The sequence below is a fragment of the Echeneis naucrates genome, chromosome 19 (genome assembly GCF_900963305.1).
Source record: "Echeneis naucrates chromosome 19, fEcheNa1.1, whole genome shotgun sequence".
Taxonomy (NCBI): Eukaryota; Metazoa; Chordata; class Actinopteri; order Carangiformes; family Echeneidae; genus Echeneis; species Echeneis naucrates.
The window spans coordinates 11920541-11946703 of NC_042529.1; the positions used below are offsets into that span (position 1 = coordinate 11920541).

General features: G+C 40.7%; 1 protein-coding gene across 3 annotated transcripts in view; it reads right to left on the reverse strand.

Annotated features, from left to right (window-relative positions):
- snx29 (sorting nexin 29) overlaps positions 1-26163 on the reverse strand; it is a 118601-nt gene that overhangs the window by 36875 nt on the left and 55563 nt on the right. For all 3 annotated transcript variants that reach the window (XM_029528334.1, XM_029528333.1, XM_029528335.1), the window contains 4 exons: positions 18826-18932; positions 4625-4741; positions 3169-3224; positions 2665-2746 (listed from right to left, as the gene is read on the reverse strand). In XM_029528334.1, coding sequence (XP_029384194.1) covers positions 2665-2746; positions 3169-3224; positions 4625-4741; positions 18826-18932 — 362 coding nt within the window. The remainder of the gene's footprint in view (positions 1-2664; positions 2747-3168; positions 3225-4624; positions 4742-18825; positions 18933-26163) is intronic.

Sequence of the window (26163 nt, forward strand, 5' to 3'; positions counted from 1 at the left end):
AATAAGAATGAAATGATCCATCTACTGTACCAGAGGAACCAATTTTTTTACCTACTTTTTAAGTGTCAACTGTGTTCCATGATCCTTGTCATTAGAAACTTTTACAGTATATGTTCTCATTTTGTTTTTGGTTGAACAATGCGAGCATGAAGATATATCATTTCCATGGTCTGTGTTTTTGAGTGCTTTCATTTTCAGGAAACACATATATGTGACTCACATATGTGACTGAAATGTAATGGTAATAATGGGAGACAAAGATTGGACTTAGTTGGTGAATTCTCAAAACGGTGCTTTTATGACAGCACTAAAACAGTGCAGCCACCTGTATGTGAATGTGAAGCTCAGTCTACTTTTCAGAAGGAGAGTAACCCTGAAAACTGAAGTATAATCCATTAAAATCACATCAGAGCCCAGACCTTAACCCTCAGAGGTGCATTCTGAATAGGGCTGACCCAACAAAAATGATATTGCAATGGCAAATCATGCTATTGTGAAACAAGTCATGATTTTAGCGAAAGCCTCCCATCAAATCATTTGTTGCAATTTTCAATGAATTTGCGATGAGTTTGCAATGATCATATTACGTTTTACCTTTACCAGTGACTGAACTGATAACTCCAAAGCATTCTAACCCCCTGTGTTGATAAACACCTGGATTATTCTTTGTTACATCCACGTGACCATGCTTGACTGAAGGACACTGACCCTGACACTGACTGCACCTCTGTGGCCAGAAACGATGGGAACAACAGGAATTAAAACAGCGTATTCATCGTGTTTCTGTCCTGTTGAGAGCAGGGAGATCATTACACACAGAGAGGCATCAGACAGCTCTCAGCTCCAGCCCAAGGTTTACATCTATTATGTATAAGTTGAGCTGGGTTGAGCTCGATAGCCAGTCGGTCCTGACTATCAGTTAGCTGTGGATATGTCACCTGTCTCTTCTCGTCCCATATGGCTTCCCATGACTGCCCTTACAGCTGTACCTCCTGGCTACAGAGCAGATAACAGCATAGTGTCTGACAAGTGATTCTACACAACATGAAGAAGTGCATCGACTGAACCTGCACCTCCATACGTTTCTATGTATATCAGTGCTGTGCTGTTTTCTGTGTTGCATGATTTTGTATATGTATGTGTGCATTCACCACGGTGAGGATCATATTAGTGTCTGCAGCTGTGTTCGTCCATAAGTGTCTGGGAACCAGTTTGTCTGTCTCTGTCTCAAAAAACTGAACCAAGGGACTGGATGTCTGAGTGTTTCTGTCTCAAAGGAGAGAACTTGGGGGATGGCTGCTGTGAGGAGCCGTGGTGTAACACCTTGTTAATGTGACAGACACAGTGAAACAGTCGCAGAGGGAATGAGTTCCTGTTGTCTACTTCGCTCGATAACTTGACAGACAGAGGAAGAGGGCGTTTGGTGTGTTGAGCTGCTCTTGAGTCAAGTTCCCAACACACCTTAAATAGCCCCAGTTTAGAGTTGCCCTATAATTGCGGATGTAGTGCCGTAATGCCCCAAGTTCTGGTAAGACTTGGTCACAATCTTAAAAGTGGCACAGACTGCAGTGGGTCACTATTTTGGGATTGATGTGCGTATAGAAAACTTTTGGCAAGGCACCAATCATTGTCAAGGGACACAACTATGCTAGAGTGACAACAAGAGAAAGTGACTGTCATGTCAAAACTGTTCTGTGCTAGAAAAGCTCACTGAATATGTACAAGGTGTCCATAAAGTCACTTTACAATTTAAAAAAAATATTACACTTAATCAGATTTGTTGTATGTTCTATTTCTCAATCATTTTCTAAACCGAACAGTGTTTTGATTGTGTGATTGTGGTCTTAGATGCTTTGTCTGATGTGTCACGCACCGCCATGCCCATACTTATTATTTCAGTGCACTATAAAATGCTCAAAAAGAAAAAGACAGACAACTTTTGCTCTCAATGGCTATCCAGAAAAAGGGTTACGGCCACAAACGTGCTCTCGTTCATGCAAAAATAGCTACCGAATGATTAGCAGTCATCTTCAGTGCAGATGGCAGCCTAATTTCCAGGTCACATGACACAGAAAAGTAAAAGTAACACATTCCTTTTCAAGTCAACTTAGCAAAGCAGCCAGCAGTGCACTTGAATTTGCTAATTTTCGGTGAGTGCACACGCCAGTTTTTTATTTGGGACAACTCAAATTCAAGTGTGTGAGCGCACGGTACCAAACTAAATGTCGAAACGCGTAACAACATTGACTCAAGCAGGAATGTTTGGGCAAAGGGTTGTGGCAAACTGTCAAACAGCTGTAGAAATGTGATGCCGGACAGGCCTGCAGACCAACATCAAAATTACGATTTCCCCCTTTCCACTTGACCAGTTGAGCGGACTTGAATGCTACAAGGCAAATTGTGATGAAGTGTAATGCACATTATTGCTAATGTATATTTTGCTAATTTCCTTCCTCACTGTTTGGTTTAATGAACTTGTAACTCATTTCCTCTATTGTTATGTTTACATTTTAATTAAAAAGTGACAAGAAAAAAATCTCCCCCACTTATTTATCCTCTAGGCACGGCACTATTTGGAATATTTCCTGACAGAACGGCTGGGCTTGTTGGTTGAGCCTGGTAAACTGGACGTGCTCAGGCAGACGGTGGTGCGGCTGAGTGTACCTGATAGACATGGTAGGCGTTGGCAGCTCTGCCCTGCAGGAACACAGAGGGGATCCACACGTTGATGAGAGCACGGTGAGCCCTGAGTGACACAAACAGCAAACTACACTCACTGCCGCCACCATTACCATCATCATCATCATCATTATCATTATCATTATCACAGGAAGCAGCAACATCAACAGTGTGTCAGCACTAGACTTGGACAGTTACAGCAAATTACAGCTCACTGTGGTAAAACACCTCAAAATCTAATTTAGACATGAAGTGAGAGCAGAGGGAATAAATGAAGGCATGAAATCAAACAGTGGTTGAGCTCTTCCACTGGCAAATTTGAAAGAGAATAACTAAAGACACCGTTATGTTTTAAATGGATGAGATGAAGTTCTTGCAAGGTTCAACAAAAGAGAAAGTCCAGGGGTGAGGCTGATTTCATAAAAACTGAGAGTAGGCAGGAGGAGTGAGATAAAGATAAGAGGAAAAGTAATACAGAAATATTCTTACGTCTCAAAATCTGACAGACTGGGGTCATCTGACGTCTGGCTTAAATCTCCTGGAACCTGGTAAATGAGTGTGAGGAGATTAACAGTGAGCGAAAAATTGTTACACATCCAGTACAAACTCACATACACACACAGGGTTCAATGTGGTAAAAGGACAGACAGTGGCATCAATTAGGATTACAAAACTACTGCATTGCTACACAACATTAGAGGCACTGTTATAATAGCCAGTAACAGCTCGCAAATATCTGAACATAACCGGTTCAAAGTGAGGTGAGTTTGTTGTAAACATAAATGAAGCGAACTCATTTGAACACAACAGGCGAAGCCAATAGAGGAAAGTATGAGGTTAGCTGATGAGGCCTTGTTGGTGACGAAAACTTTGAGGGGGAGATACTGTCAACTCAGCTGGAATGCCTCAACAGGCACATACGTTTTGTGTTTTGTGTGTGTGTGTGTGTGTGCGTGCGTGTGTGTACATTAACATCCACCTCTCTCAACCAGAGCTGGCCTGTCAGCCTCTCAGTGTGACTTGCCACACTGGGGCTAAAACACTGTCACCACTGCCCCCTTCAGTGGAGTATCCCGCCTCGAGGCTTTGATCAAACCCTTGAAGAGTTCCACACAAACAGACACACAGAAAGCAACAGCAGAGTGAGGTGTAGGTGGTGATGGTGAGAAAGCGATCCTGAGTCTGCTCATGTGTAGCAGCTCTTACAAGCTGGAATCACGCAGCAGGTGGACACACAGCATCTGTGCGCGCACACACACACACACACACACACACACACACACACACACACACAGACAGTGAGCAGTCCAGCAGAGGAGGGCTGAAGCTAAGGGATAAGAGGTCCTATCTCCAGCCTGGGGCTCCCATCACTGCAAATGTATCAAGTCACATTGTGTGTGTGTGTGTGTGTCAACTGCTTCAAGCTCTCCTGACCATGACCAAATGTTGGCATTCTGTTGGTGTTTGTTGTTATTTCAGGGGAAATCTTAGAAAGTCGTAAGAAAAAGTAGATTTCCTGACATACCCTTGAACAGAAGGACTAGAGAGTTAGCATTAGCAACAGCATGAGTATCAAGCGTGGACAGAAAATCAAACTCTAATCAAAGAAATGGAGAAAGATGTCAGCGCTGGACGCCCTGTTTGACTTGACAGATTATCTTGGGTGCGGCGCTGTGGACAACTACAAGAAAAACACAGTTGGGTGCTATCGACAGCCATTGACTGTGGAGAGAAATGAGGAGAGCAGCACTGTGAAGACAAACAGGGAGAGGTGGACATGAAAGTCAAACAGAAAAAAGGCAGAGGGACAGAGAGAAGATGTATGACAGAATCTGCAGAGAAATTAGATGAGACCGGAAATCAGCACACGGTTGTGTGTGTGTGTGTGTGTGTATGGAAGGCTTCAAGCTCATGCTCATGCATGTGTGCTTGTCCAGTCACTCACCGGTCCTCTCAGGTCAATGAGTTCCTGTCTCATCTGAACAATGAGGTGGTCTTTGGCCATTAGGGAACGATACAGGCGCTCATTAAACTCTATCAACTCTCCATGCATCTCGGCCACCTGCAGTGCACACACACAGACAGAGACAGCGCACAACAAGGACTTTTATTTACCATGTTGAGAAATGCATTTAAGTAACACACAATATCAGGTAAAAATAGAAGATACAAAATCATGCAAACACATTGTGCATTATGTTAGCATATTACAAAATTGTGTTCAATTGCAGCACACAGAAAGCAGAGGTACTCCAGGTGAGACATGATTGATGTTGTTAAGAGGACAAGTTTCTGAGAAACGTTCAAACCCCTGACGGAGATGGGAGGTGGGGAGAGAGGGAGAGGGAGGGAGGGGGTGTGAGAGAGAGAGAGAGAGAGAGAGACTGTAAGGTGGTGAAACCATTTCAAATCCTAACAGCCAGACTCCTGCCAGACTGCTAATCAATTGTCTTCAGCTCTAACTAACCTTGACATGCTGTTATCCAAATGTGTGTGCTTCTGCAAATATGGCCAAGCTATTCTTTACACGTGTGCGTGTGTGTGCGCTCCCCTGCCAGTCTGCCTAACCAGGCTGGGCAGTGCAGACAGGTCTCTGTCAGCAGACTGACAGCTGTGACACACACTGTGCTGTAAGGAGGACACCTGCTGTCACGGCCGTCCAGCAAAGCGACCTCACCCAGCGTGAGCTGGGATTGACTCCAGCACCCCATGCCACCCGGAAACGGATAAGCGGTAGAAGATGAATGAAAGAAACACCAAAGGTGGAACAAAGGCTCGAATATCATCCAGCTGTGAATTGAGAAGTTATCAGTGAGTTTATATGCACAACAAGTATCACTGACAGGGAAGCTGCTGCCAAGAGTACTTTGGTGACACTGCAGAGACCTGGTGATTTCACCCCTGACTCCAGTTTGTTCCCCTGTTTAAATTCTTAAAATCTTTTTCTTCACTTTTTTTTTGGTCTCAAGAGCTCGGGCCAGAGAAACATCAACATTTTAGATCACTGTTCAACTTCTATTACTGTCTGTGTAAATTAATTAATTTATGGTCCCATTTAGAGGAAAATATCCTCCCTAGCTAAACCTTTTCATGGAAATATGGTTTCTTCTGGTTTGGGAAAAAAAGCCAGATTATGAATGGAATTGGAGACTTCAAACCATTAGTCCAGTCATGTCTTAGTGTGTGCGTCATAATGGGTCGACCTGTAAGAACACCTCTGCCTCCCTTTCTATACTGCTTACAATAACTACTTCCATTTAAGACATCTGAAGAACTGGCGAGCTTCAGTTTGGCAGCTTAACCACACAAAGTTTCACATTTTTCAGGCCTAGCTTCATCCCCGTTATCTGCTTTAGTTTAACTCCTAAAGGTCGGCACACCAGTTTTCAGGTACGCACCTGCCCCCAGCCAAAGAACCAAAGAACCACTTTTGATATTTTGATTGGAATCAGCACTGTTAAGTGAGAGGGAGTCAGGTTAGTCACTTCAGTTTCCTTTGTATGCTACAGGTTAGTGTTAGGGTCTTAAGATAAGATAATAGTATTTAGCCAAAGTATTGTTGTTAAATACTATTCATGTATTCCCTCAAATTTGGACTCCTTTAAAAAGGAAATATTTTTCAGTCACTGTTATGGTGCCTTCCATAACTGCGAAATGTGTACATGAGCACGTCAATGTAAACACCGGGCGAGAAAACTGCAGTGACAGTGAGAGCTCAGATGCAGCTCTGTCCATCAGGCCTATTGAGACCCAGCCAAACACTGCTGCCCTCTACAGGCGAAGCTGCTGTTGAGTTTCAGCAGAACATATCCACTATTTCTATTTTTCAAGATTTTTTTGGAATCATTTTTAAAGTCACTGAATTCTGTTTTTTTTTTTTTATTATTATTTTTTTTTTTTGAGGCAGAGCTATTCAAGTAGTTTCAAGCCTTCAGTTGCCATGCCAACCCCTGTTCAAAAACACAGAGAGCAAGGCCACATTACATGTTTTGTCCACACCTCTGGGGCAGACTGCATCTGGCTGAAATGATAACAGACATTTCTCTGTCTCTGGGGCTTTACATTTGAAGGTCAGACAGTGACACAGCGTCTTTGAGAGGTCTGACATTGAATGTTGACATTTTAAATAAGTACAATAGCACGTGAGAGCGTTTTAACTACTTTGAGCTTCTCAGGCAAGGTGTTGAGCGTGAAGTTGACCCTGACATGAAAAGAGAGGACAAGGCTTCATTCCCAGACGCAGCATTCACAAGCAAGGCCACAAGAGAGCAGATAAAACTTTTATCAGGAGGTATGATGTGCTTTTGTCTTGAAATACAATCAGAAAACAAGTGTCAGTATGGTTTGACAGGTCTTCTCAGATGACGGTGCTTCGGTTACTCATCCCTACATTGTTGCTGTTTTTATATTTAATTAAATGAAAAAGGTGCAGCACAACAGCGGTTTTGAGGAGACAAAGGCCTCCATCTGTTAGATTTGTATGAACAGAAACTACAAAGACGGAGGAGGCTGAGGGAGAATGTTAAATAAAACGGACAAAGCACATAATTAGTTGATTGTGTTTAACAAGCAGAATCTCAGTGACATTGTGAAGAGTTACAGAGATGTGTACACTGAAATAAAGGAATCATACCGCAAATAATGACAACAATGCTGACTATATAATAGCCCTTTTGAGTGGACACTCTTGTAATCACAACCATTCCTCTCACAGTAGCTGCTACAATGAACAAGTGTCAGAAAGGAGACCGTCTCTGATTCCCAGTACTACCGTTCAACTGCAGTACTGAATTTACGAAGTGAATAACAATGTGTGTTTCCTCAGGTAGGCTGTTAAAACTCCCCACTGTCAAATACAACCTGAAGTCCAGACAGTAAAACCGTCCAAATCGTCCAAAGTATAAAATAAATCAGGTCCATGCCTGAATTTTTTTTTTTTTTTTTTTTTTTGCGCAAGGTCTTCAGCCTCCTGCAGCTGATTTGAGCAATAATAATTTTCACACTAACTTAAGGGAGAGAAATAATAGAAAGTAGGAGACTTCTTTTACGTCAACACCAACGTTTCAGAAATCTGGGTGGTGTTGAGCTGAAACCACTGGAATCAAGCTGCATCTTAGCAATCTGGCTCAGTTGATCCGCAGTCCTGCCATTAAAAAAAACAAACAAACTGAATAAAGCCAATATATTGGTGTGCTCGTCCAATACGTACGTGACTCTAAACAGCAAAATGTTGGACAACTTTTGGGCTGTGAGGCAATAAAATACAGCTGAAAGTAATCTTTGAACATAAAACAAACCCAACTTCGGCTAAAAAAATTTAAGCCCAAAATCTGACATCTCCACATTTCTGTCTACGTCCTGAAAGAACCCCGATGTATGAAAAAAAACAAAACAAAAAAAAAAAAAAACACCAAGAACGACACTTTCAAGTCCAGGCACATTTCACCTCCTGGCCTTTTTCCACTCCAGGAACAGGACGTGGTTGTGCCCTAAATACATTCTGAATGTTCTTAAGACACAAACCATTCATCACTCATTTATTTAGCTGCCACAATTCTTAAATAGGACATTATAAAAGAGGGAATTAATTTTAAGCGTGAAGAAACCCAATTAACTCTCAGTGAGAGGGAGCTAATCAGTTTGTCATTCTCTGGTGGTGCATTCTTGTGTGCGTGTCTGCGTGTACAGTACGGTATGTGTATGCGAGTGCAAGTGTGTTGTTTTGTGCGAAAGCGGCGGTCTGTGTTAAGTACTGACTACGTGCTAGTGCTGCTAATTTGCTTAAATGGTCAAGTTATTGCTCACCACTGATATTAATGCAAGGTTATTGATGTGCACAACTGGGGCTCGGTGCTTGTCTGCTCATGCCTGGAACCTTTCGTGCAATGGGCAGCACTGCATTATGCCTCTCTAGCTGACCTTTCTCGAATGGAGGCCACCCAAAGGCTCACTGCAGGATTGAAGCAGCCAATAAATATCAGCAGGACCACGGTGATTATGTGGATGCCGAAAGCCCCCCCAGATGGGCTCTGAGGACTAAAGGATGCTGTCAGACTCAGTTAAGTTTCTATTTAATTGTACAAATAGTTCAAACTTTGCCTACGACGAATTTCAAATGATAGCATGACAAACAAAAAATTGGTAGCGAGGCTAGGGAGAGAGCAATCATTTGAAGAGGGGCGTAGGAGAACACAAGTGGTTAGTAGCTAGACTTGAAGGAGATGGAAAGACTTAAATTTTCCTCCAAGCTGGTGCAGTTTCAAGTTTCAAAAGCCATCATTGTGAAACCATGAACCCATCACAACAAAACCTGCCAGCAAACCACAGGCCTAACAGACTGTTGTCTACTTTAGACCACAGTCTATCAGCAGCCTTGAAGCCATGAATGTGTGGCTCAGGCAGGGAGCTCCCAAGGCCATCCTACCATCAAAGCTGCCGACTAAAGGAAGCAGAATGTGCTGCAGTCCGCTGCCTGAGGAGTTGGGACAAGACAATTCAGCCACTTGTTTACAGAGCACTACAGTCCTCCTTCTGTAGTCCCATGCAAACTGTGTTTTTTTTTTCTTTTTCCCAGCAATGTGAAAATAAATGTAGCAAAGTTCAGAGAAGTTACATAAAAGGAAAATACTGCAGAATTTAGGTGTGACTGCTAGAATAATGATAATGATGCAGATCTCAAAAAAGCATAAAAAGCATAAAAAGAAAAAAAAATCTATTTCAAATGTAGCATAGACAAAATAAAAAATTTAAAGTAATGTACTGTCATTTAATTAGTTGGAACTGTGCCATGTTCTTAAAGGTCTGAAAGAGTTTGTTTTTTCTGAAACTGATATAATTAATTTCTTAGACTAAATGAAACTGAAGCAGGAAACACAAAAGTCTAGGCTAACCAAGTTTTCAGAAGATCCTCTCTTCTTAATTCTTTCTTAATGTGCTTAATAATGACAAATGCACTGTATTCGGTTTTTGCTCAACAGTAATCATTAAAACCTAAGGTAGTTATTCTCTATGCAATAAAGATGAAGAGGTATCATTTGTTTTATCTGGCACTGCAAAGTAGTCCTGTAGAAGAAGGAAGCATCATTCATACAAGGTTTCATCCAAGGTTGGGAAAACTGAATGAAGGCATAATTTGTAAGAAATGCAAAAAGGAGACTGAGCTGTAATTCGGTCAAATAGTGATCATAGGTCATTGTAGAAATTTAAGCACGAATGTACTAGATCCAATATAAAGTCTGGTTTTATGACCTAATATAATAAATGGGACCAACAGAGCCGTGATGCAATTGTTGTTTGTTATCACACAAATTGTCTCTGCTTCTGGGCTGGTTTAGCGTGATGCAACTTTCAGCACAACTGGAGTCATCATAGATAACTCCCACCCAAGTGAGGCTGACTGCACGATCCCTCACACATAAACATTTGACCCCGCTGTTCAAAACAGCACAACTAAAGACACACACAATCTCCTCCCTCGCACAAACCCTTGTCATCCTCCTTTGCTCTCCTCTCCCAACTTTGCAGAGTCTCGTTGTGCCTCTTCCTCTCCTCTAGCCTGGCGTTTGATCTGATCTGAGCCTCACCAAGCTGAGCCGGCCCGAACAAAGAGGCTCAGAAAGCCCTGGCAGAGCTGGAGACAACAAAAAACAACAACAACAACAATGACAAAAAAAGGAAACAGAAATAGAAAAGGAGAGCAAGAGAAGCAGTGGTGTAGCTGACTCAAAAGCTAATAACCTTTATTCGACTGGACACATTGGATGAGCAGGGCAGAACAAAATGAGGTCAGACGGAAGGAGAGAACATCAAACCGCGTTAGTGGTTAAACAGACAGACTACGTCAAGAGAGAGCTGATCTCAGCACTCTGGGTCACATTTAGATGCAGCATTTGCTCACACACTTAAGCTTGTTTGGGAATCTAAACCCTCAGGCACATCTGACTTGGTACAAAAACTACAGGTACAGTCATAAACGTGCAAACTCTCCAATATTTTTCCTCTTAATTGTTAACACTCATTGCCGTTTCCTATCCAGGCACACATTCCTGTTAAGTAAGTTTGGTGGCATCATGACAGAATTGAAGACACAGAAGAAGGTAAAGCATTGGAAATGAACCCCACTATCTATGAGCACAACATCTTTTCATTGTAAATTCTGCATGCATTTAGACCTTTTTTTATTTTCCACATTCCACATTTTGTGGTATCACTGTTATATCACTGTATACATATATATACTGTATATTGCACTCCAGAAGTTCAAAGTCAAATCTATTTCTTGTCCTTGGTTAGCAACATTAAAAAGTGTTTCTTAACACTTCTTAATGATAATTTTCTTTAGACTTTCTTGCTTTTATCTGAAAATGGAAAATAACTGGAAACTTGCTTTAAATTTTTTTTTAAATGGCAGGCAGGCTGCGTTGGAGAATGCATTTTAGATAAGTGGGTCACCACAATGATAACAGATGCAAGCAGACCATCCCGAATCCACGCAGGGTCAGAAAACCTGCAAAGTGACATGGTACATTACATTTTCTGCTTTATACAGCATGTCAATTCTTCACTCATCTTTTTTCACATGCATTGCCAAATTTGGTCCAGAAATAAAATGCCATTCTTTTCTTATATAAACTCTTAGTTACTAAAGTCAAACTGTGATAGGTTTCTCTTTTCCAATTCGACTGGAACATTTCCTAGAAGAAATTAAACGTTCATCATATGTTATTACACACTGAGATGTTACATAAAAACTAATGGGGGGGCAAAACGTAGTGTTCATATCACAGCTGGGACAATTTTAAGGGTGAGCAAGGACAGCGCAGCATGAAAGGAAAATTCTTTCATCCCTTTTTTATTCATGGCAGATGAGAAACACAGTCCCTGGGCATCAAAGCTTCACTTAAACATCTTGAACTTGGTTAGACCTCAAGCAGAATATGGCCACTGCTGGGGCACTTTGTAAATCTAAATGGAACTTGTGTCTCTATCTGTCTGTGACTCACTTCAGCACAGCTGCTCCTTAACACGGAAAGACATCAGCTGAGAGACGGGAAAAGGAGGGAAAAGAGTGTGCGAGAGGACCAATATAGACATCACAAGCTGTGCTGTCCACTCTGAGCTGAGGTGGAACAAAAGATACAAAGAGAGAGAGAAGGATGACTTAAGAAGTGTGAGTACATGAGAGCGGCAGATGGACCAATAGAAAAGGCAGAAATGGGAATTTATAGAAAAGGCTAAATTTGGCTCATGGTACAGACGTAGCTCTTTGTCACTGGCGAATCCCACAGTGAGCTCTATGAACACTTGGATCACTCACTTTTGGGTTATGTCGTATAATTTCTTTGAAACAATGCAGTGGTGACAACGTTAAAGCACAGTCTGTCAGCTTTAATTTTGGGGTGTTTTCCATCACAATGCAGAGGAACGTTCAGAGGACTAAAACCCTCTCTTAGTGCATGCTCTCACCGTCAGGCATGCAAAAAGTATTTGGACAGATTAAGATTAGGTTTTCATTGAAAAACTTGTCACTTGCAATATGAAGAGCCTGAATTTCACTATTCACTGACAGGAGAGTGTGAAGTCTGATGATTAAATGACTGTTGGTATTTCTGCTGTATTTATGTTTCCATGATTCTAAAAGACTTGATTCACAAAGAGTTTAGAAGGTGGGCTCATTTATTTTCTTAAACAGCAAACGTGAGGGATGGATTAAATAGCGTGTTTATTTCTTCTAATGAAAGTTGTAATTGTCAGCGTATCTGTCTGACCAGCTTACTGTTTATATAGTAGTAACAGGATTAACTTCAAGACCAAATAGCACATTGTTTGCTAATTACAACTGTGTGTGCGAGTGTATTTTTCGGGGTAAAGCTTGGAAAGCACCCAGACTCATGTCGACTAACAGATGCCTCAGAGTTTCACTAACATTACCAGCCGATAACACCAAAGATAGAGCTACGTAGCCAAACATTTTTTCACGCCTCATCCAAAAAGTCTGTTCTCTTGATAATAATTAAACATACTGTTTGTTTCTTTCCCTGCAGGTGAGGATGTTGAATTAATGTGGACATGCAGCGTTAGCCTCAGTCCTTTAGTACAATTTATATAATCATTAAGGGGATAATTAAAGGATTTTTGGGGAAAAACTCAGTCAGTTGTTGTCATTACCTCAATTAGCTAGTTAGCCAGAGTTTCTAATACTCCAGTTGATTGTAGTCTAATGTTTGAGGCTGGAAATCAGCTCCTTTTGCCTAATTCTGACTTTTGATTATCATTTTATTAACTGCATGCAAACACACAGACAAACATAGCAAGATCTCCATTTAGTTTTTAAGTGATGAAGAAAATCTGTTAATGAAGTCAGACTTTAACTCCTGCTGCAGAGCTTCATCTGTCAGATTGATGACATCATCTCTGCATTGAGCTCAATAATAAAGACAGCAGAGACTGTAGTGCATGTGGTGCATGACACTCCCTTCTGAAAGCGGCCAAAGAGTTTTGGACCCCACTGTTCATGCTCTTCAGCAAGCACCACAGCAGGAACATGAAGTTTTAAAATACTGGTTTGATGAATCACCCAAATAGGAACAGAATCCTCGCACAGTGTGACTGCTACGTTTGTATCAACCTTTTATACACAAAGGCATCGGAGAATGTGTTACCAACCCAATCTGGACATAGAAATACTTACACAGAAACTTACAAAAAAATTTAAAATAAAAAAATCACTTGAGTAAAAGAAAATCTAATAAGGCTTGGGAAGCTTTTTGCATTTATGCTTATGAAAACACTTCAAAGAAGCCTCACCTGCATTATTCTCTGAAGAACAGCATGCATTATGCACTATTATGCTTTTTCAAGGGTCACATTCACGTGCATTACATAGCAGAAAACAACCAGCGTTATGCAGGCACATCAGTTCATATTCTCTTGGTTATTATAGCGTCCTCCCTCTGAACAGAGGAGACTGAGTCGGTGGCTTGTAATTGTTGTTCGTGTTCTTGATGTTGTTTATGCTTAATTAATGAGCTTGCGGATCAAAGGGAGGATCCCTGATCCCACTGGAAGTTTCGACCCATATCGCTTCTCTATCCTCCAAAAGCACCTTCCCTCTACTTAGCACAGCAGAAATAGAAAAAAAATTAAAAAATAAAAACAATACAGAGAAGCAATGAGCAAAACAACAACAGAAAATATGTGCTGTAATTGTAAATGCATAATCACAATCACTGTTTGTATATTGTACACGAGTCAGACGTCTGGTGAAGAATTTGGGTTAGGATGATCCAGCCTATCAGCAAGTTAGTTTACAGTACTATTTTATGATGTAACATAGCCTCACTTTGAAGTACAGAAACCGCTCATATCTGAAACATTAAATAATTGAGGGACCCTCTAATAAATTTAATTTGCAGGTAAGAGTAGACGGTTTTGGCAAAGGCAGAGTGCAAGTGTGTGAGCAACAGCTGCTTAGAAACTCATCTACGAGCATGAATTCCATTTATGCATTGCAACACATTTTGTTCACAGGCCAAATGGACAAATTACTAAACACTATTAGTTTGCCCAGTGATGTTATCTCCTCGGATAATTCTGTTGGATCTGTGCTCTAATTAGATTGCTAACAAATTCTATCCAAAGTGTGTCTGTGCTACAGTAATCTTATTACTAATCTGTTTAACAATGGCGATGGGTTGACATTGCTGTAAATCATACAAATAACTCCGTAAGTCCCCAAGAACTGAAAATGAAAGCCAGAAAGAAGACTTAGTTTACGTCAAAAACTCTATTCATCGGCTCTGTGGGGCGATCTGATTGACTTAAACATCCCTCAACACATCTCCAGCTGAGCCCTGTCCATCTGAAGCCAGTGAAAAGGGCACAGAGAGAGAAATTCGAATGCCTTTCATGTGAAATTAACAAAGTCGCTTCAACTTCAGCCAGAAAAATTGTGTGTATGGTGGATCCTGAACCTCTAGCTGATAATATAACGTGTTAGATAGCTATTACCGTTCACAGCTGCTGACTTACTGGTGTTACCAAGAGCTCCAGCCATCACAATGTTTACAACACATGAGGTAAGAATCAGGCGTCTGTACAGCTCTGCTTCCTCAGTCCAGCCCGGACACTGCTGCGACTGGTCAGAGTGACAGGTTGGGCCCAACGTGGCTGGAGGCAGCTGGTTAACACACTAACATCAGTGCAAGATCAGAAGTAATAAAACAAAAAACATCCAAAACAAAAGCTACATTTCCCCTCTGGAGGAGGATTCCTCTGCTAAATATAGAAATATTCTGTTTGGGTTAGTGTGGTTCTTTATGAAATTCTTCGCTATATTCATTCAGACATGCAACATTTTCACGCTGGCAGCTTTGGTTTGTAAATTATCATTCAACCCACTTGTAAACACATCAGTAAGTTCAAAAGATTCATATTTGGTTTTCTGATCCACAAAGAATCCTTGAACCCCTCTTTCACACCAGCCACAAGTGGCTAAACAGCCAGGAAATGTGAAGTGCCTGAGGAGAGGCAGTCCTTACCCTCTGCTTGTCTCAGCAGTTTGTGTTTACAACAAGAGAAAACATCAACAATAACAAGACTGGCAACATCATTCTACACCATATGAATAAGAACTAGCACATAATTCATGAATAATTCCATAAAACTATGCCACATCAATGCAGTCATTTCAAATGGATTCGAAATGTAATTAAGATGAACAGCCAGGTGCTGGCGAGTGTGAATGATTCTCAGGCCGATAAGTCCAGGGGAATGATTGTGTACTGTCTCGGCTACCATCAGCCTGTGAGTACTGATGAAAGGACGTGTTACATCACTACCTGCCCACCCTTTCCTTATCACCTCAACCTCACAGATCCATGTCAGGCAGTTTTGTTTCTCGGAAATCTCAGTGGAAATGTTAACAACATTATGTAATTTGTTTTTATTACTCACACGCAATGAGAAGTACCACGCAATAAAGATAAAAATGAAAATGCTTATATACTTCCCTTGAGGTTTTGTAGTTTCACTTTCTGCTCTTCTTGGTTTTATCTCTCTCTGCATCTGCATCTGTCTTTACTTATTTAAATTTTTTTTGTCCTTTCTTTTAAGTCTGACAGGGAATAATTCTCAGGGATACGCCCTCATGCTTAGACTAAACACACATAGATTTAAGCACTGATGTAGATTTGTGTGAGAAACCTCGTTCATCCCAGAAGGAGTTTACACACCTGGTGAAGGAGCAAGATACAGACAACATGAACGAGTAAAATTAAATGTTTCCTCTGCAAGTCACTGCTGCTGGTTCTTAGTTCAGTTAAATAATGGTTCGAGGATGGAGGGAACAAAGGTAAGTGAATGGCACAGATGACCATCCAAATCCTGGGGACAGTTACCTTTCATTAAAACAAACAACAGAATGACAGACAAACACAACAACATGCACAATCTTAGTTTTTAGAGTCAGTAAATTTTTTACATCTCTCCCTTAACAGCTGTTGAAGCACAAAAGGTTAAGCTGTTTTTAATTAATAAGAACAAACATATGCTACAGCACTAATCTTTTTTTTTTTTTTTTAATTTAATAGCAAGAGAAAAACATAAGGAGCTCCATTAAAGCTGTGATAATCAATATTTTAATATCATGAATGGGTTTCAAGGTTACAAACCCTTAAAAAGATAACCCAACTCCGCACATTTTTTTCCTCTGGCACTGAATGTGTTTTTTGTCAACGAAGGTGGTTATTTATTGTCAAGTGAGGAGCTTCTGCCTTTTTTCATATAAAACAAGAAAATATAATGCGTCCTCTGAGGAGAACTAAATTTACATCACTCAAGATGTCTAATACACTGAGTGAGTGTTTACGGCCGAAGATGGTGCATTGATGTTTATTTATTTTTTTGCCTTTACTTCCATGCTTCATCGGCAGCTAAAGCTTCACATTTTATAGTTTGCGTACTATAATCTGTAGTTGTAGAAGGAACTGCAATATAGGGTTATATTCAGCGCTAGGCTTTGTCTGCAAAATGCAACATAAACGGATCTGCAGAGCTGACCTTTGGCTTTTCATAATGGCTCATGCTGTGTTTATAACCACCAATCCAACATCGGAGGTCTTTCCACAGGCTCACGCACAATGACAGGACATATGAACAGATGAGGACACATCAGGAAAAGAGCATCAAGCCACTTGAGATTTGGCTCAAATATAAACAAAGTCAAAGTCAATACAATGCATTTGCATCAATAAATTAAAACTGAAGTGGGTCACAAACACAGGCACATTTCCCAGGTTAATGAAGGCAGAGTCCGTCCCAATATTTGTTTGTGTCTGGCCTCTATGTATCCAACCAGGCTTGATGTGACATTTTCAAAAATCAATAACTTGGTCAGTCAAATTTTGCAGTGGTTGCTGGAGCGAGATGTTTGAATCAGGAGTGCTGACAGCTACTGATGGAAAATGGAACAATATCTGAATGATCAAATGAAGCCGTGTGAGAGTGAACACACACACCAACAGTAACACTAAGGCACGCCTCTTTTTTTCCCCAAATACCTCTATCTGCCATTTCTCCTTCACCACTGTCCCTCTTAATGTTATGGCAACTCCTAATGAAACAGAGGAATGATGAATAATGCTGACAACATCCTGCAACTTCAGACAAAGACCCTACTGTAGTCTCACCACAGTAGAGTCTCTACAGTTCTGATAGACAGCTTGTTACAGACAAGGGATAAGAGTACGACAAGCTTTTCTAAACGAAGCCATCAAGTCCTGACTGGGCTGGGACCAGAGGGGAGGCAGCAGCACCATCCTCAAGGCTTTCTGTAAAAGCCCAATCCAATCTGACAGCCAAGCAAATGAACAAATAAATAAGTAAACATCATTAAAAATGCATCACACATACATGTGCATAAATAAGTGACAGCATAGTTTGGCCAACACAGGCAGAATTATTTCTTATTAAAGAACTATAAAATCATGGATTAATTATTCATGTAGATGCCCCTCTACACACCTCACTATCCATTAGAAAACACAGACGCTGCCTTTATTTTACTCGACTAATGTCGCTTACTCTGGGCGTGCTGCCTCAATGGTCAAATAAACAGGAAAAAGGACACAGCTCCCATCATCACTCACGCAGCTGGCAGCATTATGTCTGATGTCTAGTAATTACAGAGTTTGACCATTTGCTGCAATCAAAATATTTGAGATGAACTTGCGCGAGGAACAGCTCTTGGAGTTAGAAAGAAATTAATCAATGCAACGGAGAAGTACAAGTACAACTCCCCACTTTATTTAGATAAAGCAGGTGGGTGAGGATTTTCAAATCCCCACACGGCTCTCACAGACCAAAAAACTTGCTCTTAACTCCTCTTGCTAATGTAAAAATTCATTACTAAAACTTTCCAGTCTGCATCAAGAGATGATGACCACAAACAAGCCAACCTGATAATTGGCTCTTACTTCTTTTTTTGTTTTGTTGTTTTTTTTTTTAGATTATGTGGCAGCAGGTCAGAAAAGCAGTAAAATGGGTTGTTGTTCTGGAACTAGAAGTTCAGCTAAAGAAATTGTGATGAATATTAGACTGAAGAATCTGCTTTAAATAATACTTTTAACAAAGATTTATTAATTTAGAGCTAGCAGGAAATTAGCATAAAGAGCAGACACAAGGGAAACCAAAAAACTGGCTCTGTGTAAAGTACAAATAAACCACCTACCAGCACTTATAACGCTCTTTATCAGCAACTTAATATCTTGTTTGTTTAATCTGTACAAAAAACCCAAATTGTAGAAACAGCAATTTTGCTGGTTAGTCATGTATCAGCGTTGCCAGTGTAAAGTCTCGTTGTCATGGCGAGGTTCCCAGGCAACCAGCAGTGACTCCACGCTACCGTGTAGTTTCCTCCATACCAGTCAACATGCTAAGCTAGCTTCTTAGCTTAAGACAGATGAAAGTGTCACTGATCTTCTCATCAGATAGTCATCAATAAGGTGAATGATAATCATCCCAATAATGTTTCTTTACATGCTCTAGACAGTGACCAAACTGCAGTTCACAATGATGAATGAATACAGAACTTGGGGAATTTCTTCATACTTCACATCATAACGAAGACCAGAGAGGGACAGCACTCACCTCTATGAGTTTGCGCTCATAGCTGGCAGCCAGCTCCTCGATGTCACCCATGAACTTATTCTGGGGGACAGGGCTCTGGTCTTCACTGGACCGCAGCATTGACAGGGCTGCAGCAGAGAGAGAGAGAGAGAGAGAGATCACCCAGGGAGGGTTACACATTTGTACTCATACCATGATGCGTTAAAGAAAAAAAACAAAACAAAACAAAACATACACGCACAAATTCACAATCATTTATAAACCGCGGGTTTCCTGCCAATTATGTTGTATCATGTTGTTTTCTGGGGTGAATTGGGCTAAGTGCAGCTGTACAGCGCAGACTACACAGGGAGCAGCAGATCTATAAAATACAAACATTACCAGCCAGGAAAAGGCCACGAATCCCCATTTTCTTTAGTCATTGCCTTAACTGTACACATGAATCATGCACATCACAACAAAACTTAGAAAAATGATGCCTGGTCTTGCAAAAACACACCCACAGTCACGCATTAGCTGACAAAATCTTCTAGTTAATGTTGGTACCACTCTTTTTCTCTTGGAGAGAACTTTGCTTCTTGTTTCACCCAGATTACAAACTCCCCTTCTCTCACCATCGCCTGTTCGACTCGGCTCAGACTAAGTTGATTGTTTCTTTGCACTTCTGTAGCTAACCAGCTAAAGTCATCATGATGGAGCCTGGAGCGCCACTTCTGAGCCCAGAAAGAGCTGCTAATCAGGTTTCTTCCTCACAAAAAAAACAAAACTTAGAAGTAAGAGCTCTTTGTCTTTCTACAGGAGGGACGGGTAGAAGATGGATTGTTTTTTCACCTCAGCTAAAGCATATAAACACTGTCAGTTTTCTGCCACCACGCAGGTAATACCTTGACAAATACACTGAGGAAGTAGAGAAAGAGTGGAAGTTAGGTACAGAGATAGAAATTCTGCACATCCAAAGGCTGTGGTGGTGGCTCTTTGAGCCGGAGCTTTAGAAACTGTACAGCTGGCCTGCCAGTGCATGAACGGGCACTGACAGAGGCAGGTTCCATCAGGACCACAGGGAGAAAAGCTGCTGAGGATCACAGGTACAGGTACACAAATAACAACACTTATAGACCAGGAGCACCATTAAGATACCAAGATGTAATTCGTCACTCAAAGGCAATTTGCCACTACTTATAGAAAGAAAGGGGACTATTCCTGGATCAAATTAATAAAAATGCTCTTCAGCATGTTCAAACCCTTTTTCCATCTGTGGAAATCATTACAGTTGGAGTGGCCTGAGGAGAAACAACAGGAGCATGCAAATTGGACATCAACTTTAAAATACCATGCACTGCCTGTGGCACAGGAGTAAATGGACTTTGGTGTCTCTATATGAACCTGGTTCAACATCCATCAGTAAGATACAACCATACATGTACATGCACAGTCCTCTAACTTCCATCCGAATGGATAGCTGAAAAGCTTGATAGCTAAATAGATAGTTAAGAAGCTTAAAACACACATTGCGCAAAACAAAGTAGAGCCAACATATTTACAGGAACAGGCTATATTAGGAATAAGATCAAAATATAACAAAATACATATAATTGTATAAATGCAATTGCCTTTCAAAGGTAGATGTGCATTGAGAGTAAGAAATATCAAAATTGAGCTGCATCTATATAAAACTATAAAAATAGTGGCAGTAGGGATGATTATTAATCAAATAAATACATCAAGTACATTTTGAGGGTGCAAAGTGGCAGAGGACAAACAAAACCAAGGGAAAAAAAAAAAAAAGGATAAACAAAACTACACAGCAGAGATTTCAGAGTTCTCTCTGTCCAACAGAGGTGAGTTATATAGTGTTATGGCTTGGGGCAGGAAAGATTTTATTTCGCTCTCACACCAGTAAATTAAACAGCACCTTCCCCCATTCCCCCACCAATGCAGCCCCTTGTGTTGTTTTGACATAGTTTAACATCTAAGTGCGGCTCTTCATTTTAAACATAAAAAATTATAGACATTGGATACATTGATAACCCCAGCAAAGAACACCGTTTTCAAGTAGATTTTTAGTTTAGAAATCTTTACAAAGTGCAGGCATGTAGCCGCAGGCAGTCAGAACTCTGCATTCCCAACTTTATGAAGGGAACTATATGAAACAGAAAAAAAAAAAAAAAAAAAAAAAAAAAAAAGGCGAATAAAAACACTTTTTAGATTTTGCACATTCAAATCTAAGTTTTATATATTGTTATTAAATCATTGCTGTCACCTCCCAAACCAAGATTTGTGTTTTTTTTTTTTTTTTTTTTAAGTCAACCGCAAAGGCCTACAGAGAACTTTTGTTTTTTTTTTTCTGCCATACAATGTGATTTGTGGAATCTTATCTTGTATACAAACGGTCCAATCAATTCAGTTTGTCACAGGTGGAGTCCAAACTTTAGACATATGTACAAAAAAAAAAAAAAAAGAATAAATAATGAAAGCAGAGAGGATGAACATAACCCCAATCTGCCGTGGCACAGCAATGGATTTGAAAACTATCATAAAAAAGAGACTTCAGACTTACATTTCTCATCAACATCTTTGTTGGAAACAATTGAGTGAAGATTAACAGACATGAGGGGGAAATTTATCAATTTAAAATTAAACCTGCAACATAATAAAGTTAGCAAAAAGCAAAAGGGTTGGAATACTTATTGAAACAAGACAGAGGTCAGAAATTATCTTAATTAAAAACAATTTTCAGCAGTCCAATTTTGAATTCATTTATCACTTTAGGTTTGAATAAGTGATTTTAATTTAAATCTGGTAATGTTCCATTAACAGACCTGCTTGTCTGACCTCGTGCTGCCTCATAACTGACAATTTATGTGAAAATGTATTTCAACCTGTGCTAACTGATTATTTTATCAGAGCAACAATTACAGTGCCCAGAGTCATTCAGCCAATTAAAGTCTGAGGTGAAAGCAGCTGCGAACGATCACATTTGACATTTTTAATTAAATTGCTGTTGTTTGTTTTTTCTATGAATTATCAGCTGATCAGCTGTACTAATTTAGAAACCTGAATTAAACAACAACACACTCACAGATACACATAGAGCGCACACAGAGATACATACAAAGCCTTAAAGTTCTTTCACACTACGACAGAGAATTAGTGGGACAGCAAGAAAGTTAGAGACACACACACACACACAAGCCTGCCCAGATATATTCAAAGCTGTAAGTACACACCCACACCAACACTCACTCACACACGTACACTGGATACAGTGGCTGACAGAAACACATTATCATGGTCTCAGCAAAGGTCCCAGTGGGACAGCAATCCCCAAGCTTATCTTTGGCCCACCAATAGCACTGGGCCTTACACCTCAGTCAGCAGCCTGTTCACACACAAGAGCGGGTACACACAGACTCACATACACTCACTGACACAAAAAAAGTGAAATATCAATATGCATTTACTTTATATACGCTAGAAAAAAATACCTAAAAATGCCTGATTTACATTCAGAGTGAGAGACAAAAAAAAATAGAAACGCACAGGACTGTTGATGGGTGCTTGTGAAACCAATTTGCCAGTCTTTTTGCTGAAGTTGGATTCTAGTTACCTGTCAAACTGTTTGGCTCTTCATAATGAAACATATATTGTGAGTGGGCAAATAAGAAAGGGCACACAGATGTTCCTTACTCTAGGAAATTGGCAGACAGATGGTTTGTGATAACAAAATTAACTGAGCAACACTCCCCATCAGCTGTCTGCATTTGTGTGTGCGCGCATGTGAATGCATTTTGTAAAGCCTCGCAAATTTTGAGCTACATATGAGCCACACATTGTTTGCCACATGCAAGCGCAGCAGAAAAAGTGTCAGATCATTTTGTGTGTCTGTGTGTGTGTCCCCATTCCCAAAGGTGTGCATCTCTAGAGGCGCCACTGTAATGATCACGCTGCGTGAGATAAACCAGTTTAGATGGGGAGTCCACTGAGGTTTCACACACGCACACACACACAGATACACACTGGCCAGCGGGTGCAGCAGGCTGAAACTGCTTTTGGATAAAACCCGAGACTGTATTTATTGGGAACAAGCAGCCAGCTGACTGGAGAATGACAGCACAGACCGTTGCTAAATAAAAATTGTATTTAATTAAAATATTCAAACAATGTATCCAAAATTGAAGTTGATGTTTCCATTGCTGTTTTACTTTTTTTTTTTTTTTCAATTTGAATTTAAAACAATAGTCCTACATTACAGAAATATATATGTAAATTCAATCCATCTATTTAATACCATTTATCCCAGCTGATGATTTGCGAGGGCAGGGTTCACCTTGGACAGGTCTCCAGTCCGTCACAGGACTGGCATATAGAGACTAACAACCATTCACTGTCATGCTGTCAGTATTCTGTGTAAAGAAGTAAACAAGAAGATGTCAGTATTAACAGACATGGAGGCTGGAGATGTTACATCTACACGTACATTTTTATGTCATTCACTCTCCCCCTCTGTCGTCAATGCCTACCATGCTGGGTTTAGTTTTTTGACTCCCACAGTTGTCAATCTAAAGTACATAAAAGTTGAATTAAATACCTATACGAGTCGCATGCATGTTCAAAATGAGGTCACATTGGGGGGGGGGGATAAAAAATAAATTCAGTCCTTACAGCAGACTGCAGTTGAACTGACCTGGGTTCCTTTCTCTCCACCAACACTGTCCCTGAATTAAGAGGCCAAAATGCTCATAAGGATTACACATCATGAGACGCTTCCTCAGATGTCCTGCTCTGCTCTCAAAAAGACGCACATAAATTCCTGGCTGGATTTCAGCTGAGCTCCATATGGGAACTGGACACTTGCTTTGTGCACTGTGTGCGCGCACTATTTCATCATTGGTTCTACTCTCACTCACATTATTCTTCTTTTCATGTCATTCAGCTGAATAAATCAAAAGCAGGAGCTTTTCTTTTCACAGTCTCTGGCATCAGATTTTTCAGGGAACATGTGAGGATACTGGCTGTATATCCATGCAAGAGAATACAGTTAAAAAGGAGGATGAGGAGAGAACCGCTAGGACCTTCCCCAAAGGTCTTCCTCCACTCTAAGGATAAGAAACCTTATAAAGGTTGCTGGCCACAGTAGCACTAGAGCTTTGTGCTTCATAGACAACTGCACTTGAAGACATTATATTTTGTACAGAACAAAAATAAATTAAACATCGGTGTGAGACTGTCCATTGAAGTCCAATTGTTTCAGGAATGCTGTTGTTTTCTTCGGTTTTTCATGAGACCCCAGGAGCACAGTGCAAGAGGAATATCATACATAGATAATGTCTACTGTACGTGTACACACACACACACACACATAAAAACACAGTCAATTCCTCGAAGAATACGAGATATCGTAAGCAAATAGTTGGAGAGAAAGACTTGAAGACACAACAAAAGATGGTCAGCACAGTCATAGGTCAGCTTATAAATAAATAAATCTGTACTTGTTTCAACTCCTGACGCAGTGCAGCTCCTTTACATTTGCCCAATAACTGTAATATAACATCATTGTGACAGGAAGTTTGTAATTTTCCATTTGGTGTGTATTCCATGTTGTTGTTTTGTTTTTCTCGCAGATTAAAATGATTCTAATTCTGAAGCACAGAGCAGATGGATGTAGCAGCCCGTTACATAAGAATCTGCTGTCTGAAGCAGTCTTTCTCATTTATCTGGACTGTGGTGTCAAGGGCAAGCTGCTGAAAACTGCCTACTGTCTGCGGGTCAAGAGATCAAAAGACAGATTCGCAGCAGAGCGGGAAGATGGCACAGGGTGAAACACGGACGGGCTGAGACATTTTCTCTCTCGTGTCCTGCTGTTGCTACCAGCTGGAGGGATGGGTTTGAGACGAGAGGAGACAGCCTAATTCCATTTGACCTTATGAGCATCACCAGCAGCAGGTTAATTTTCAACCTACTCTGTGTCATGCCCAGGAAAAGCAGAGGAATCCAGGAATTTCATTTACCGCGTACCTCGACCATTCTGCCAGATGAGGAAAAGCCTGATCTTTCTTCCCCAAGGAAAAACTTTGGATGTATGATGATGATGATAACGTTGGGACCAGCTGAGGTGACGGAGCAGGGCAGGGGATGGCACACTTGACTAATGCTGCTCCGTCCATTAGCAGTAAGGAGGCAGAGCCCTGCATCGGCGACCCAGAGTGGCACAGCGGACTCCATCCTGCTCCAGCCAAGCCTGAGCAAGCCTGCTAAATAAAACATGTGCTGGGCTCCCACCACAATAGGACTAATGCACAATCAAGTGAAGCGCTCCTTGTAATGCCGGAACACCACACCACTGTGAAATTGGGGCTCTTGTGAATCTCATCTTCCATATCTTATCTTCTTATGAAATCACTCAATACCTTCCAGCTCACACTTCCACCCTTTGTTCTTTCTGTTTTGGAGCCCTTTCACTTAATCCCCTTTCATCTCCTTTCACTTAAAAACATGTCCTCCTTTTTTTCCCCCGTATAAAGTATTGATTTAGATTGTTTTTTTTGTCCCTTTCTTCCAAGCTCCCCACGTTCTGCTCATGTGTGCCACTGTCATTCATCCTTTCTCTTCATACATACTTTACCTTTGAAATCTTCCTTGCTCCTTATCCAAACCTCCTCCTCATTGTCTCTCTCTCATCTCTCCTGTAATTTCTTCCCCTCCCTTATCAATCATTCATTAACACACATTTTTGTCTTGGCAGCATATCATTCTTTGGTCTTACAGCAGTCCTCTACCCCCAATCATGTATACTGTGAAAGCCAGCCACTTGCCACCATGCATATCAATGAAAACACACATAAAAATATGTCACAAGTGTGAGTTATACAAACGCAGATTTAGGATGAGGCAAACTGAGGTCTAATCTTCATCTGCGTTTGACTGAAGAACTACACAATCAGGAGAATCAGAGAAATTTGGGAAATTGCCTTGTTACGCTAACAATCAAACAGACAAACAAACAGACACAAAGTGGGGTTAAACAACGCAGTCAGCCCATACATTGTTGATAGGTTATTAAGGAGTGCTAATCACAAGCAATCTTTGTTCATTTTCTAATCATTCATAGTTCATTTCTTTTGTTGCCCTTCCTCAGATAACAGAGGCCTTCGTGTATCAGCCCCTGACAACAACAAGGGTGGGGGAGCACAAGGTTTTCATTCACACACACGCAGCAGAAGATGTGGACATGCCGAAATCAGGGAAGAATTTGCCAGCATGGATCAAGTTTGGTGTTGGTGATGAATTTCCCTTGAACAAAGAGGAAAAAGAAAAAGTGGAGACATGATGCCTGTTGAATCTGAGTCAGACATTTTAAAG